Source organism: Onychostoma macrolepis, chromosome 23 (assembly GCF_012432095.1).
Source record: "Onychostoma macrolepis isolate SWU-2019 chromosome 23, ASM1243209v1, whole genome shotgun sequence".
Lineage (NCBI taxonomy): Eukaryota > Metazoa > Chordata > Actinopteri > Cypriniformes > Cyprinidae > Onychostoma > Onychostoma macrolepis.
This window is the reverse complement of record NC_081177.1, coordinates 29258220-29275132: the sequence shown is the minus strand read 5'-3', so window position 1 is coordinate 29275132 and position 16913 is coordinate 29258220. Positions and strand designations below refer to the sequence as shown.

The 16913-nt window shown below is 36.3% G+C and overlaps 2 protein-coding genes across 5 annotated transcripts in view; one reads left to right on the top strand and one right to left on the bottom strand.

Moving 5' to 3' along the window:
* The first annotated feature begins 653 nt into the window (after positions 1-653).
* Positions 654-11919, top strand: syn2a (synapsin IIa). Its single transcript, XM_058763905.1, has 11 exons — positions 654-1242; positions 4656-4713; positions 4800-4891; positions 8120-8276; positions 8361-8450; positions 8544-8606; positions 8684-8826; positions 8922-8996; positions 9091-9193; positions 9341-9478; positions 10720-11919. Exons 1-11 carry the CDS (start codon positions 926-928, stop codon positions 10852-10854), a joined length of 1371 nt encoding a protein of 456 aa, XP_058619888.1. The 5' UTR covers positions 654-925; the 3' UTR covers positions 10855-11919.
* A 1977-nt stretch (positions 11920-13896) lies between these two features.
* The window catches only part of raf1a (Raf-1 proto-oncogene, serine/threonine kinase a), a 42177-nt gene continuing 39160 nt past the window's right edge, over positions 13897-16913 (bottom strand). For all 4 annotated transcript variants that reach the window (XM_058763164.1, XM_058763166.1, XM_058763165.1 and 1 more), the window contains 4 exons: positions 16480-16598; positions 16262-16393; positions 15108-15242; positions 13897-14514 (listed from right to left, as the gene is read on the bottom strand). In XM_058763164.1, coding sequence (XP_058619147.1) covers positions 14374-14514; positions 15108-15242; positions 16262-16393; positions 16480-16598 — 527 coding nt within the window. In that variant the 3' untranslated portion in view covers positions 13897-14373. The remainder of the gene's footprint in view (positions 14515-15107; positions 15243-16261; positions 16394-16479; positions 16599-16913) is intronic.

The following is a 16913-nucleotide window of genomic DNA, read 5'->3' as shown; positions in this document are numbered from 1 at the left end:
TTGTAGTTTTCAGTGCATGGTGCTAAAACCCGCACATTTTCTTAAAGCAGCATATATAACTGGCCCCCTTTATGAAGATGCATTTTGGTTGATGCATCACAAGAACCTCGCTAAATACATGTGTAAATGCAATTCAATTTCGATTGTCCCCTTTCAACCACTGGAGGTTGTAGACATTGACATAGCATTCGTGGTAAACGCTCAAGTGGTCAAATGTGTTTAAACAGCTGCAAAGGATCACCTACTCACTCATCATGTAATTATTGTGGGAAAACGTGCCAAAACATGTATTATATGTTTGCCAATTGGAATCTGAAGAGAAATAAGTGACCTGGTTGGTGCATCATCCCTCAGTCTATCAAGATTGCATATGAGTTAATAATAAATTAAGGTCACACTAAATATTCATAAGGAAATATATAATAGTTCAGAACAGATATCTCTTGCCTGCAAGAATCAGAGGTGAGCTGTGGTAAAGAATGCAGTAAATCATGCACTGATAGTTCAAGCAATATCTCTGTAGCTGTGTCTGCGAGAAAAACAAAATAGTAATTCTATAAGGGGAAGCTCATTTGCCCAGCTCACTATTTTCCCACGCATGCACTGCGGGAAACCTTTTTATTTTGTATACTGTCTTGTCACGAAGGATGCGATCAGGCAGTCTAGTATGGGGGAGGGTAGAGAGAGCAAGCATCTCATGCAGGGATGCAGCAAGCCTCTGATTGGCTGCATATACACACGACATCAGAGCTGGAGAAAGCAGAGAGGGGAGGAAACACTGCGACGCAAGGAGGGATCCCAGCATCTCACTTCACTGGGTATTCAGTCCTGAGCTTCTCCCGTTGGGGCAAATCCCCTGAATGCAGGCGCTTGACATCTTCACATCTATTTCCAAAGCAGCGCTCCTCCTCTAGTCTCTTTAGCCATGAACTACCTGCGCCGGCGTCTGTCGGACAGCACCTTTATCTCCAACCTGCCTAATGGCTACATGTCAGACCTGCAGAAACCAGATCCTCCTCAGCCTCCCCCTCCCGGACCAGCCTCAGGACCGGCTCCGGTGTCCCCGGGCCAGGAGAGAAAGCCCATCCAGCCTCAGCCTCTGGGGACGGGATTCTTCAGCTCCATCACCAGTGTGGTGAAGCAGACGGCCGCCTCAGCAGGGCTGGTGGAGCAAACGGCTGTGCCCGCCTCGTCCAAGAGACACAAGCTCCTGCTGGTCATCGATGAACCACAACAGGACTGGTAGGAGCAACGATTTTCACTTGAGCTCCTTGATAAGGTTGATTTCTTTTTTTTCTAATCAGGCTGTATTTGGCTTCTCCCCTTGTTTTAATCCTTATCTGTTGAGTTATTTATTTAGTGCTAAGCTTAATCATTTAATTTTGTTTAGGTGCAAAAAAAAAAAAAAAAAGATATAGTAAATGCACACTTTCATAATTGACATCTTTCATTCACATGCTTCATGCAGTTTTTGGCTGGGAAAAGGCAACGCCATCACTGAATAAATCTTAGGTCTCACTGATCTACATGCCTAAAGTGTGTTTGATTTGTAATATTTCACTTACTCACGCAAGATGACAAAGTAACACATAACAGAGATTATTTAGAAAATAATAGTGAATTATTAATGTGCATGTAAAGAATATGGGTGAATCTCAGGAGCAGGAATATCTGAAGCATTTCCAGACTTTAGAAAAATCAGGTGCACTCTGCAAATTGATGAGAATAATGCTTACACTCTTAAAAATAAAGGTGCTTAAAAGGTTCTTCACAACCATTTTTGGTTCCACAAAGAACCATTCAGTCAAAGGTTCTTTAAAGAACCATCTCTTTCTTACCTTTTTATAATCTGAAGAATCTTTTGTGAAACAGAAAGGTTCTTCAGATGTAAAGGTACTTTATGGAACCATTTAGACAAAAAGGTTCTTCTATCGCATCATGAAGCACCTTTATTTTTAAGAGTGTACATACTCTCTCATATCTGTTCTATCCTCGGTTTCCTTGGTCATTTGCTCAAAAGATTAGGAGTAAATGCATGCTAATTATCCTTTAAATCCATATTTGTAATAGCATGCAGAAGAAATGGTCAAATATTGTTTAGTCTTGCAGAGTGTATGCTGTTAATTTGTGTGGAAAAATGAAGATTTTTGCGATAACAGTATATGTCAAAGATATTATAGATATTACAGTATAGTGTCAAATAGAATATGTTCAGAGACAGACAAATTGGCTGACTGATTTCTTTCTAGCTGCTTTGTTATGTCACATATCATATTTGTACGGTTAGTGTAAATAATCCTGTCTGAAAACAAAGCTCCCAAAACATGTAATAACATATAATGCAGATACAGAGTCAAAAAATACTATATTAAATACATTTTATGTTTAAAGGGCTTGCTAACTATTAATAATATGGATTTTATTCAATTAAATCTCGCTGGCATGCGTATAACCTCTAGAAAATTATTTTATTAGAGAAATTGTTGAATAACGTGTAAGTAAAATACATGTGCCTAGTTGAGAATAATTTGGGATTAAATGGGTCACGAATATCCACAATAAGTGACCGTTGGTTTACGTGTTTGCTCCACCAGTTTACAGTAATAACTCCTGTCTGAAGGAGGTCTGGTGTGTTATGTTTTGTGTGGTGAAGATTAGACTACAATATTAAGCAATATTAAGCTTCATGAAGCTTCATAACATCAGTGCATTGACATCTTGAAATTAATAGGTGCAGTAAGTTAACATTTTGTATTTAACATCTTATAGCCTTGTCTACATTACGATAATTAGATTAAACATTAAAATGCTTTCAACTTTCTTATATATTAGGATATAACCCAAACATTATATCTATACACAGTATAATGTACTGTCATTTAAACTGTGATGTTGTTAGCACTATAACCTTCACTACACAGTACCGTTTACTACACATTAAGAGCGATTTCGCCTTCATATGAGGTACAGTCTGACAGAGAAACAATCAGCTGAGATTTCAGTCCGGCTCTGAAAGCATAGTATCTGTCAGCAGAGGAACATTAGTGCACTGCACTGCATGACACTGTTGGTGAAATGTGTAATTACTAACAAGATGCTTAAACTCCTCTGGTCTGAATTATAGCTCTTCATGTTACTAGCTCAGCAACCTACATCCAGTTTGGTGGCACTGCAGCTCTATAATACAGAAAAATCAACCTATTTTGAACATATGTAACATATGTTGACAGAATTAATTTTGTCATTGAAAATAAATGATCATAATCATTTACATTGTGTGTGTCCTGATATTCCCTACACAATGTTGATCAAATGACTTAGGAAATAAGCTTATAAATCATACAGCATGATGTTTTTTGCAAGTGGAAAAATTTGTGTGAGGGGTAGGTTTAGGGTAAGGGGACAGAAAATGCAATTTGTACTATAAAGAGTCCTTGTAAAACATGGAAACCAGTGTGTGTCAAACCTCAAGTTGCAGTGAAAACATTCATATTGTAACAAGACAATTTAATCGAGGAATTCCTGGAATGTCACACAAACTACTTCAGGTGAAAAAATGAGCAAAAATGTTGATCACCATGGTAACTAGCCTACTGCACAATATGCCATCATCCTCGTGCCAACATTTAGGGCAAAAATACCACCTTCATATATGTTCCCAGAAAAAGAAGTATAACGATTGTACAGCAGCTTGTCGCTGGACTACGCTATAAGGAATATCTTCATACACTATTTACCCTTAAAATGTTCATAGAAGTACCTTAAGTGTATAGTGGTACCATATTGCTACTCTTAAGTAGCAATATAAAGGTATGCCACTCTTACTCTTATTGCTACTATATGCACCTTTAACAGTGACAAAAGCTTGTTATATGTAGCACAGTTCTAAAGAGGTATTTTTACATAAATGATTGATGAATCAGAGATAATTAATGAACTCACATATGATAAAGTACATTAATCTTAATTTCACTTAAGCATTTGTGTGAAATATGAGTGCATTTCTGTATGATCAAATTTATTTCAATTTGGAAAAAAAAATCTGAGCTTCTCATTTTTGGTAATACTTTGAACAGAAAAATTTATATTTTAAATATAAATGTATATTTAAATATATATCGTAAACAGAGCTGGGTAGATTACTTACAAACTGTAGTCAGTTACTGATTACAGATTACACAATTAAAACTGTAGTAATGTAATGTAGGTTACTCAGTTCAGGTAATGTATTCTGAGTACTTTTTAGATTACTAATAGCTTACTTTTTATCAAACTTGTTTTGAACTTACCATTAAAAGTATCATATTGATGCAAAAAAGAGAAAGAATATATGTTCCTTGAAATATTTCTTTCTTTCTTTTTCTTTCTTTCTTTCTTTCTTTCTTTCTTTCTGTCTTTGTGAATATGGTCAAAGCTGAATGGTATGACACACAGTAGGATTTTTAGAAAGGAAAAAGGAAAAAAAGAAGAATTAGGGAGAATCAATAAATGATGAATAATGAGCATTTTAAAATGTAATATAAACTAATTACAAGTAGCTAATTGGAATCTGAATATGCTATCCAGATTACGTGTAATCAGTTACTACCAAGCTCTGATCGTATATATATATATATTGTTTTTAAATCTTTTTTTTACCTTCCCTTTTACTACAGGGCCAAACTCTTTAGAGGGAAAAAACTGAATGGAGATTATGATATTAAAGTTGAACAGGTGAGATTATGAAAGTCACTAGACAAATCAAATCAATCGAAGCATTCATATTAGTTGAGTTACTGATTGATTGTCTTGTTTTTCAGGCTGAGTTTGGAGACATCAGTGTTGTGGCTCATGCTAATGGATCATATAACGTGGCTGTGCAGGTTCTGCAGAATGAAAACACAGTTGTCAGGTAAACTCACGTATAAAAATCACCACAAGCTATTCGAATTGCACTGCTATACATTCAAGCGCAATTAATGCTACCGTAATGTGCAATAACTATTGTATATTGTCTAAAACTGTCAGATCTATTTTGTTATTGTGTACAATTACAGCCAGCAAACATTGTTAACCTTCAATCAATATGAAAGCTAAATTAGCCCACTTGGAGAGATCTGATTTGATGTGTCACACATGAAAACTATATCATTATACTGAGATGTAATAAAGGACAATTGTAAGAAAAGCCCTTTCACAATGATTTGAGTGGCTTGTCACCAAGACAATGCTTCTGTGTAATTACACAAATGGCCCATGAATTTACTTCAATTCAGAGTCTTCAGAGGCACATTCAAAACACTGTCTAAAATTACTATATCAGACATTATAGCATAGACCTTAGTCAGGGTAGCGCCCTATATTTACTTTTTGACAGGAATGAAAACGAGGCACAGATTGAACTGTTGTTAAAACATGCCGACTGTTCAACTGTAAAGACTGTCTGTCCCTCACAGCCTTGTTTTCATCCGTTAAATTCAATATGGCATCTAATCTTATTAAGGTCTATTATAGATTATCAGTATTGAATTTAAATATGAAGAGCTTTATTTTGATTTTTAAAACTTTACATTTTAAACTAACATTAACAGATTACACAATTTAGTAATTGTGGTGCTTCTAATTAAGTGATAAGAGCAGTTGCAAATGATGTACAAAACACACATTTTCATCTTTGCACCAATAAAATATGCAACACTTTATGTTTTACTACCAAACTATATGTATTATGTAAAATCTGATTATTAATTTTTAACTTAAACTGGAAAGGTTTCTGTGACATCTTGTGAAATCTCGTCAAAAAGTCTCACGATTTATTTTGAGAACATGATGCATGATGGGAGACCCTTAGCCTTGAATACAGCTCTGAACAAATACAAATACAGCTTTGTTAGCACAAATACCTGTACGTATTGTCACAACAGTTTAGATGATTATATTCACTCCTTTTGGAATTGCACATATGAAAATAAATTTTGGACAGAAGTTGTGGATAAAATAGAGGAGATTTTAAATGTCACTATTTCCTTATCTCCTTTATTATTTCTGCTAGGCGGTCTCTCTTATGTTAGCACCCCAAAAGAAATCAAAACAGTTATTTTTATTTCATCTATACTAGCAAAAAAAGTAATATTATTAAACTCTATTACTCAGTGGCTCGATTTGTTAGCCGACACTCTTACACTTGATAAATTAACTTCCTCACTTATAATAATAATAAAATGAATAAAATGCCCACTTTTGAAAAAAATGATGAAGTCGCCTGCTAAAGTTCCTGGACAGTTGAATCTGGTATAATATGAAAACTGCATATAACCAAATATATTGAAAAGTAGGTGTCTTGAAATGCACTTTAGGTTCTGATTAATGTGCTTCAATCATGTGTAGTCCCCTGTCCTGTACATGGTCCGCATGTATACGTTTGTCAGCCTTTCCTTTATGTTCTGTATTCCATCTACATACGTAAATTTGTAGCAGTGTGAGAGATTTGTGTAATAATGTCTGCCATATGTTCTGTGTATCTTGTGCATTGTATCTCTGTCAAGTTGTATATATATAAAAGGGAAGCACATGGCCAACATAAAGACAGAGACATGTGCTCAGGCACAAAACAAATATAGAAACATTAAACAAAGACAAAACAGACAGAGCTGCCAGGGCAGAGCTCTGACACCTTTGCTCTCTTCTTCTAATATCTGAGCTGATTCCACTTGTGCTACTGGCATAACCACTCCATTGAAAATCGGAGTATGAAATGCTTCTCTATTGTGGCTAAAACCCACAGAGACACTGCGCACATGCACCAGCTGTCCGTTCGCACAGCGATTGGTCTCCGCTCCTCCTCATTTACTGGTGCCACAGTGGTCTGTAGTATATCTCCCTGCTGGGGGGTGATGGAGAAGAAAACCCCCAGCACTGCTCTCTGTCTCCTTGTGGTGAACAGCTCCTGTCCCTACAGAGCGCATAGGACTGTTTTCCCTTCGCCTGAGCTGGTTGGGCAATGACTGCAGTAATCAGCCTCTCTTTGACTGTTGCGTGAAGTTTCACACGAGCAGACTGAAAAGGTCTAGCCCCAGTTCCCTCATATATCTTGAATATCCAGCCATGCATAATCCTTAATAGGCACACTGTGAGATAAGGTTTGTTTCAGTGCCTTCATCTCCACAATACATACCAGCAGGAATGAATTGTTTAATCTGTGTGAGGCGTGATGGCAGCCTTTTACCATCATGGCCCACCTGTTGAAAGAGTCAGTCAATGGAAAGTTGCAGCAGACCTCCATGAGGTTTAACTGGACAGCAGGTCTCAACCCTGGTTTTTACATTAACAAGCAAATTAGGTAGGAGAACAGAGTCATTTTCTTCACCTTCATCATTGTCGAGAAGATGGAAGGACTTCATGTTCCTCGCCCGCAATTCCTGTGAGGTTCACTCTAATAAAAATACAAACCCAGCCAACAGCAAGACAGGATTCACAGGGAAGAAAGCAATAATTACAAATATAGGTTATACAACCACATTGCCAGTGATGGGAAGGTTACTTTGGAAATGTAATAGGTTACAGATTAGAAGTTACCCTATTTAGAATAGTGTAAGTAGTGTAACTATTTCAATTACTTTATTAAAGTAATGTAACTGATTACATTTGATTACTTTTTGATTATGTTTCTAAATTTCTAATGTTTTCAACTGTTAATCATTTTCAAACATTTAAACACATTTAACCTTACAGCAGCACTCAACACTGATTACCGTCAGACTTTCAAAATCTTGAATTAAGATTATAGTAACTGAACTTTAAAGCACAGCCACCACAAAATCAGAACTTTGAGATCATTCCGAGGATAAATACAGATCATAAAATACAATTTATGAAAGAAATCAAATCAAATCTGTATGTGTGAAAAAATTCAGATGTAAACCCCTTTGTAATCGTTAACATTTTCACAAGTAACTGTAATTCAGTTAAAAAAAAAAAAAATCTGATTATAGTTGCATTTATTTTGCAATTAAATCACATAATTCTGTTACATGTCCCCAACACTTCAGATTGCAAAGATGACTCGGAAGAATAACTTTCATCTATGTGTGTGTGTGTGTGTGTGTGTGTGTGTGTGTGTGTGTGATCTATGCCCCTACAGGTCATTCAAGCCTGACTTTGTCCTGATCCGACAGCACGCTTACAGTATGACAGAGAATGAGGATTTCCGTAACTTAATCATCGGCCTGCAGTACGCCGGCATTCCCAGCATCAACTCCCTGGAGTCCATTTACAACCTCTGTGACAAGCCCTGGGCAGTAAGTTTGAGAATGGTCAATCTGACATGACATATCATTTGATAGATATCTGCTACAAACTCATCTCTCCAAACGTATCTGCAGTTTGCATGTCTGATCAGCACATGCAAGAAACTTGGACAGGAGAAATTCCCATTAATTGAACAGACGTTCTATCCCAACTATAAAGAAATGGTAAGAGATCGTTCCATAAACATTATCTTCCAATGATTACTGTATCTGCATAATTAAATAAACAAATACTCTGTTTGTGGGAAAACGAACCAGGTGACCATGCCGGCATTTCCAGTTGTGGTGAAAATCGGTCACGCTCACTCTGGTGTGGGGAAGGTAATGTTTAAACTCAAACAATGAGCGATGCATGCTCGTTTAGCTAAGCTTGTAATCTAATTACATGTGTTGTTAAGGTGAAAGTGGAGAACCACACAAAGTTTCAGGACATAGCGAGTGTGGTGGCCATCACTCAGACCTACAGCACGTGTGAACCTTTCATCGAAGCCAAATACGACATCAGGATCCAGAAAATAGGAAATGATTACAAATCTTACATGTGAGTCACAATGCTATTCTGTAGAGTTTCTGAACACATCTCAGATTTAGCTAAATGCTGTTCTTGACAGATGAAGAATGCTCCTCGTTTCATAGGAGGACGTCAGTCTCAGGTAACTGGAAGTCCAACACTGGCACTGCCATGGTGGAGCAGGTGGCTATGACCGACAGGTAACCCACACAACAATGGCACCATTTAAAGCATCTGCTTTCAGGTAAGCACATATGCTTCAAGCATGACTAAGCAAGTTGCATTATGCTGCAGGTATAAGCTTTGGGTTGACACCTGCAGTGAAATATTTGGAGGCCTCGAAATTTGTGCTGTTAAAGCTATTCATGGAAAAGATGGAAAGGATTACATTACTGAGGTATGTGCTATGCTTTTACTTGTTGCATACATGTGACATATAGGGATGTTGTAGAGCTTAGATGTTTTGTAGGATTTCTTCTACAAATTCAACCAATGTGTTGTATTCTTTATGTAATATTACTAATAACTGTCGTAATTTCATTAGGTAATGGGTTCGTCTATGCCATTGGTGGGGGAACATCAGGCCGAAGACCAGCAGCTAATAGCAGACATGGTCATTGCCAAAATGAATCATGTTATGACACAAAATCCCAAAAGACCAACTGCTATTCAACCAAGAAAGGTAGATAATGTAACAACACATTGTAAACAAACAGCAACAACAACAAAAAACTTTTCAAAGTAAGTTTATAGTGCAGGAACCAAAAATTATTCAGACTCCAGATATAATTTTGGATATTTGTTTACTAGTGGGTGCAAGACACTATAGTAAATTTAGGTAAGTGAGGATAGCAAAATAAAGTAAACTGTGACATATTATACCCAAAAATTCTTCACACAGTGGACTACCAGATAAATTGATCAAATTTTGGGACCAACAATTATTCAGACACTTTGACCTGACCGTGTTTTGCTTCAGTGTTTTTTCTTTAATTGCTATGCGACCTTTTCACACCACACACTGAACAAAATGAAGCATTGCTTGGTGATTGGTTGAGCTAAATTGCTATTATCTAATTGTGTTCTTAAATTTAACAGCTGACAGCTACTCAACCCAATTCATTACACACCTTTCTATCAAAGTTATCTGACATTATCAAGATGAATTTGTTCTGACGCAGTTTAACTAAACATAGCGAATAAACTGTGATATAATGTGAGAAATGTTGAAGGTATATTAGTACTCAATTTAAGCTTATATAAATTAAAGCTTGGACTTATGTTTTACTTGGAATTGATTGTTATGTTTACAAGGATTCTTTAAGTAAATATCAAAGGTATGATCCGGTTGTTCCCATCATGCAATGGGGCATGAATAATCAATAAGGTTAACTTTTCACTCTTTTCGAGTTGTATTTACACTGTTTTGCTGTTTAGTAACTTGCTGTTTTGAGACATCTGGAATTAATTTTCTACTCAGAATGACCCATTCATACTCAAACACTATCCACTGATCATTACCGTCATTGTGTGTTGTGTCCCAAGTATTGAGGTCTCTGTGTTCATTTGAGTAATAATCATATTGAGTAACTTATTATTTCAAAAAGGATAAAAAGCTATCTACTTATTTACATGCATAGCATGTTTTTTTCAGTGCTGGATTGTTTGAGTGAAGTTTATTAACCGTGACTGTGAAATATACTTGAGTACTGCAGATTAAACTTCAAATAATTAAGTAGAAATGACTCTTAAACTCTAACTGGTCGTGTTAAATTGACTTATTTCCTTTGCCAGTTTTACCTAACTTAGTTAAGTAGATTTTACTTAATTCAATATCAAATATGCATACATGTGTGAGTTTTACTTGTTTTCTGTTGTTGTTTTGAGCATGAGTGTGTGAGCAGTTGTGCTTGTTTCTTTCAGAATGCTGTTGATAAGGATGCGGTGGTTGAAGTAAAGAACGCCCCACCACAGAAAGCTCCTCCACAAGGCTGCTTGCAGTACATTCTTGACTGTAATGGTGTTGCAGTGGGACCAAAATTAGTGCAGGCAAACTAACATAACCGTGAAAGCTCGAAGCATTTAAGCTCCTGACAGGTTGTGTTCAAACATTCAGACAGTGACCTGAGGTGCAAGGGAACAAATAATCTGTAAGAAAAGTCTTAGTTTGGGCCTGATCCGTATTTCAGTCTGTACTGTGTAACTTTCACTGTTCTGCGCTTGTGATGGTTGCTTTGTTTCAATGTGAAGCGGTTGTCTCTTCAGGGTTGTTTTGTGGTGATACAGCAGATTGTGCCTAGTGTTCAGTGCCACTCTTTCCTTGTACTTATTTTTTTCTTGTCTCATGTCTTGTGTTATGTTTTAGTAAATGGTGTTCAAAGAGTTACAGGGTGTGTGTGTGTGTGTGTGTGTGTGTGTGTGTGTGTGTAACCTACCTTGTATTCGCTACATTATGGGGACCAAATGTTCCAACTAGTATAATAAAACCAGTAAATTTTGTCCTTGTGGGGACATTTTTTGGTCCCCATGTGGGAAAAAGCTTATAAATTATACACAACGTTTTTTGAAAAAGTAAAATGCAGAAAGTTGTGTGCGAGGGGTAGGTTTAAGGTATGTGTGTGTGTGAATGGTTGTATACATACATGAATGGAGACTATAAAATATAAATGAACATTTAATTGCATGATCAAATGTGTGTGTGTCATTGTGTGTTAAAAGGTAAGGTGTGCATTTTCTTTTGTGACATCACTGTTGAAATAATAGATATCATACTGTATGCACTTCTAGTATTGTGAATGTGTTATAAAATATGGTGAAATGTATTTGCCACAATGGATGAAAGCTATATTACTAAACATCAATAATTTTTTGTTCTTGTTACTAATATTATTGCAGAAATGCGATTACATAATAAGCAATAAAAATAAAACTCTGAACAAACAATGAACCAGTTAAGTGAATGTGCTTAACCTTCAGACAATGTTGACGGTCAACCTTGAGAGTTCAAAATAAAATTATATTGTTTAATTTCTCTTCATTTATATTAAATATGCAAACCTTGTCACCAAACTTTGGGATCTAAACCCCCAATTAAAGAAAACTACAAAATAAACCACAAAATGAATCACATTTTGAGATGTTTTAATGAATTTATGATATATAATATTTATGGAAAAAGTTTATTTTACAATGTCTTTGTTACTTAATCTACACTACACAATCTGGGAAGATGGTTTTCCCAGGTATCAGAATATCACACTTCATCATCTAGATGTTTCACAAATGTCTACAAAGCAAGCACTTGACACATTAATCGTTAAAACATAGTGGGAGTATTTTTCAGGCCAAAACTCATGACAATATATTGTACCCACTATATTGAGTCCACTAGATTTCTGATTATCAAGGCAGGCCGGCCCGAAGGTGGATAAAATGGATACTGTCTTCAACTGAACTATGTTCTTTTCTGGAAATTCTTTGTATTAAGTTTCAATTCATACCAAGACGAGGATCATAACCTGTTTAACTTATAGGCCCTCTTATGCTAAAATGATAGAAGGGAGGCACTCATTAAACATGACTAGATCAGAGATGGGTACAGGTCATTTTGGTGTCCCTCTGGGTTCAATTCTGGGCCCCCTTACTTTTTAGTATGTATTTTTTTTTCTTTTGGTCAGCTTTTAAGATCACACTTTCTTAATTACCATTTTTTATGCAGATGATGACACTAAGATTTACATTAATTAGAAATTGGTGACAATAAGGCAGTCACTTTTTTTACACTGTGATGCCTCTTCCTTCAACAGAACAATGTATTTGTGTCCTACACACACCCCTAACCCTACCCCTCGCACAACACTACTAGCAAATTTTTAATTTCAGAAATCACTGTTTAGTATGGGTTTTAAATCTATTTGGTTTACAGGGACACAGGTAGTGTCCTCATATGGTGGTTCATGGGGATTCTCGTAATGGTTTGTATACTGTACAAACTATATTTGCTATCGCCCTACACCTAAACCTACCCCTTACAGAAAACTTTGTGCATTTTTAGATTTAAAAAAAAAAAAAACACAACACAACAACAATTTAGTATGTTTTTTAAGTCTTTTGAATTACCGGGACATAGGCAGTGTCCTCGTAAACCACCTTCACATTGTAATACCTCTGTTGAGATCTGTTCATAGTTTTAACCAAACATGTTACTTTCAACAGAACATCTAGTTTTAATATTCGTTATAATATTTTCAGAATTTACAGAAAATATGCTGTTCAAACGTTTACACCCTCAGGTCTTTCTTAATATTGTGTTTTCTTGAGAATTAGTAGCTGTTTGCAGTCCTTTGTGCTTGTCCTAAGCAGTAATGCTACTGTTGACAAATATCCTCCAAGTCCAGTAATTTAATATATATATATATATATATATATATATATTTCCCAGCATGCTCTGCACATTTGCGTTTTTCCTCACAGTGGTTATATGATAACGATCTTTGGCCACTTCACATGCAACTCTCAAAAATCTGACAGTAGTCATTTATGCTCTAGGAGGCAACATGCGTTATAAAGAATCAGTGGTACATAAACCTTTGAAAAAGATAATTATGTACAGTAACAGTCAAAAGTATTCATATCCCTTCATTTTTTCCATGTATTCTTATGTTGCAGATCTATGTTAAACTGCTTTAAATTACTTTTCAATACTCATCAATCTACACTTCATACACTATAATGACAATTAGTATTTGGACACTTGGAATCGAGGTTCATCACACCAGAAAATCTTGTTTCTCATGTGATCACAGTCTGAGAGTGGAACTGGAATGCTACTGAGCTAAATTGTGTCACAGAAAAGGGTAAGAATACTCAAACAATTATTTTTTTTTTGCTTTGTCATTATGATGTAGATTTATGTGGGGGGAAAAATTTATTTAAAGCAGTTTAACATAAGGCACAACAATGTAAAAAATGAAGGGGAACGAATACTTTTGCAAGGCACTGTATTTTATGCTGTGCTTCTTTAAGGCAGCACTAGAAAAAAACTTTTGTACAAAACAATTGTACAATTAACACAGCAAAGGAAGACATACAATGATAGGAAAGGGTATTTAACTTAATTTTATTAAAATAGTTGATTAACAGTATGTACTCAGTCAATAACATTCAAAATACTTGACAAAATCACAAAATAGAGCTCAAATTGTGTAAGACTATGTGGTATCTTAATAATGAACAGCGTTCAATGACAGCTCAATACTGACTAAATCATGAAGCTCTTTTTGTGTATATTCAAACACTATCCTTTGAGCATTGACGGCAGCATCTCTTCAGACACATAAAACTGAGGGCTTGTGTACTTATAATCTCATTGTCAAAGTGCATCTGTCACTAGCTTGCAAACACAGGAAACAGCCTTCATTTCTGAGATCAACATCAGCTACGAATGGAGCTCTCCAGCTGAAATTTCAAGAGATCCCTTCTTATTCTGGTTTGCAACTCTGGTTTCAGTCATTCGGTTTATCAGTCACAAATTCTATAAATGGCCTTGTAGCAGCTCAAAGCAATAGTATTTGGCTTCTAAAACACAGGCAGCTTCATGGAGGTGAGCGTGAAGGAGTTGATGTCTTCACTCTGTGACGCTCTGTGCAGCGAGGGCTCAGAGGCGCTGCGGTTGATTTTGGGCAGCGAATGCTGCAGCAGCTCAATGGAGGACAGAATCTGTGGACACAGACGAGAGAAAGAGCGCAAAGACGCCCAGAGAGAAGTGTGTGTTATTACCTCATCTGCAAGGGCTCTCTTATTTACATTTTTCTGTAGCCAATCTGAATTCAACAGTGCTGTGATAAACCATTTAAATGCATTAAGTGGAGGTAAAGAAACACCCAATGTGAACACAGTGCATTAAAATCGTCTATTAAAATTTGACTGGATGGACAAAAGGAAGTTAATTTACTGTTAGTTACTTTATCTAAGGGTCCCTAGATGTAGAATGTAGTGCAGTAATATTACATTAATTTGAATAAATTTAAACAAATGAGAAAAAGAAAGATATTGTGTGTGTGTGTGTATGTGTGTGCACGTAAAATACCTATCTATACTAATATGTTTTGTTCACACTGTGAGTCCAAATCCTATTTTTATGCATATCTGACTGGAATCCAATCATATTTAGCAAGTGTGAATGGTTAAAAATTTTTTTACTAATAAATTTAAATAAATTACATGCTGGAAACCATAAGCAGAAACTCTATAACATCACTGATTTTGCTGTATGTACAGTCAGATAATCTGTTAAAGGAAAGCAAACACACCTGCGGGAAAAGTGGCCTCTCGTCCTTGGACTTCTTGATAGAGTCAGCCACCAGTCTCTTCATGGCTTTAGGACAACTCTTATAGAGCTTACTGAGGTCTGGAGACAGATATCCCCGACCAACCATGTAAATGATCTGAATAAAACCGTAAATAAAAAGCTTAAAAAAGCACAGGGAATCACTGTAAATACATGCAATTAAATATTTAGTATTAACTACACAACAGCGCAAGTCTTTTATTGTGGGACCTGTTTAAATGACAGCTAACTGTCTTTAATAGACTAAACTTTCTCATAATCTTAACATAATACTGATGAATCACAAAATCTTCCAAAAACACACCCAGGTCACATTTTGATCAAAATACAAAAATACAAAACAAACTAAATAATCATAATAAAAATAATAATAAGATGATGATTAGATTTTGCATAGTGTCAATTCTATTTTCTATATTCTATTTAGTTTATTTATTTATTTTCATTGTGACATTTTCATGACAATTAAGCAATTAAGGAGCTGGACATTTTTGTGAGATTCATCCAACTACTGAGGCAAAATGACGCAGAATGAACACACACACACACACACACACACACACACACACACACACACATGCTTTTGCTTCATTATCTTAGTGAGGACACTGCATAGATTTTTATTGATTTTTCTATCAGGTTAATGGTATTTTCTACTGCTACCCCTAAACACACCCCTCACAGAGTCAAATGTCCTCACTAATGGGTTGGTGAAGTATTTCACAATATATGCGAGGACATTTGGTCCTCATAAGTATAGTCATAAACAAGTAGACTCACACTCACACACAGGGCAGAGGTCCAGTGCGTGGTCTGGAGTCTCTGGGGCCCTGATTAGTTTACATGTCTAAATTTAGTCCCGAAGTGCCACAAAACATGCCTGGGGTCAGACTGGGAGAGATACGGCATGCATGTTCACAAATGCATGCAGTCATGCTGGATAAACCATGCTTACTGAAAGGCTTGTGAAGCATTCGCTATGTGTTGCCCACTACAACTGCAGATAATATATTTCAAGTGAACTATTAAAATCCTAGTATAGCATTAATAACTTGGGTAAACCATGTGCCTTGACTAAGAGCAGCTTGTTTTGCAGCCCTTCAGGTTTTGTGTTACCTGATCTCGGTTCGCTATCTGTGAGTAGGGCAGCTCCCCTGTCATTAATTCAAACAGCACAATGCCATAAGAATACACATCTGATTGGGAGCTGTACGGGTTGCTGTCCTGCATCCGGATCACCTCAGGAGCCTGAGGAGCGAAGAGCATAAATGTGGGTAAAGCTCAATGACAGATGCTTGTTCAGAATGAAGCGTGATTTTGAGCAATGCACTAACCATCCATAAAATAGATCCCGAGGTTTGCTCCACCTGTTGAGAACCGCTCCACCTGGCCTTCACAGTGGCCAGTCCAAAATCTCCAATCTTCACTGTCAGGCCTTCATGTAAGAAGATGTCTGTGCTTGAGTTAAAGTTAGTCTGCATTAAGACCTGTCAACTATGCTGCTCCTTCTGGCTAAAAAACAGCTTGCAGCAAAAGACAGCAAGACGAAAGAACCTTATATTTTCATGCATTGTATGGGTCAAAATTATAAATTTTTCTTTTATGCCAAAAATCATTAGGATATTAAGTAAAGATCATGTTCCATGAAGATATTTTGTAAATTTCTTACAGTAAATATATCAAAACTTCCTTTTTGATTAGTAATATGCATTGCTAAGAACTTCATTTGGACAACTTTAAAGGCGATTTTCTCAATATTTAGATTTTT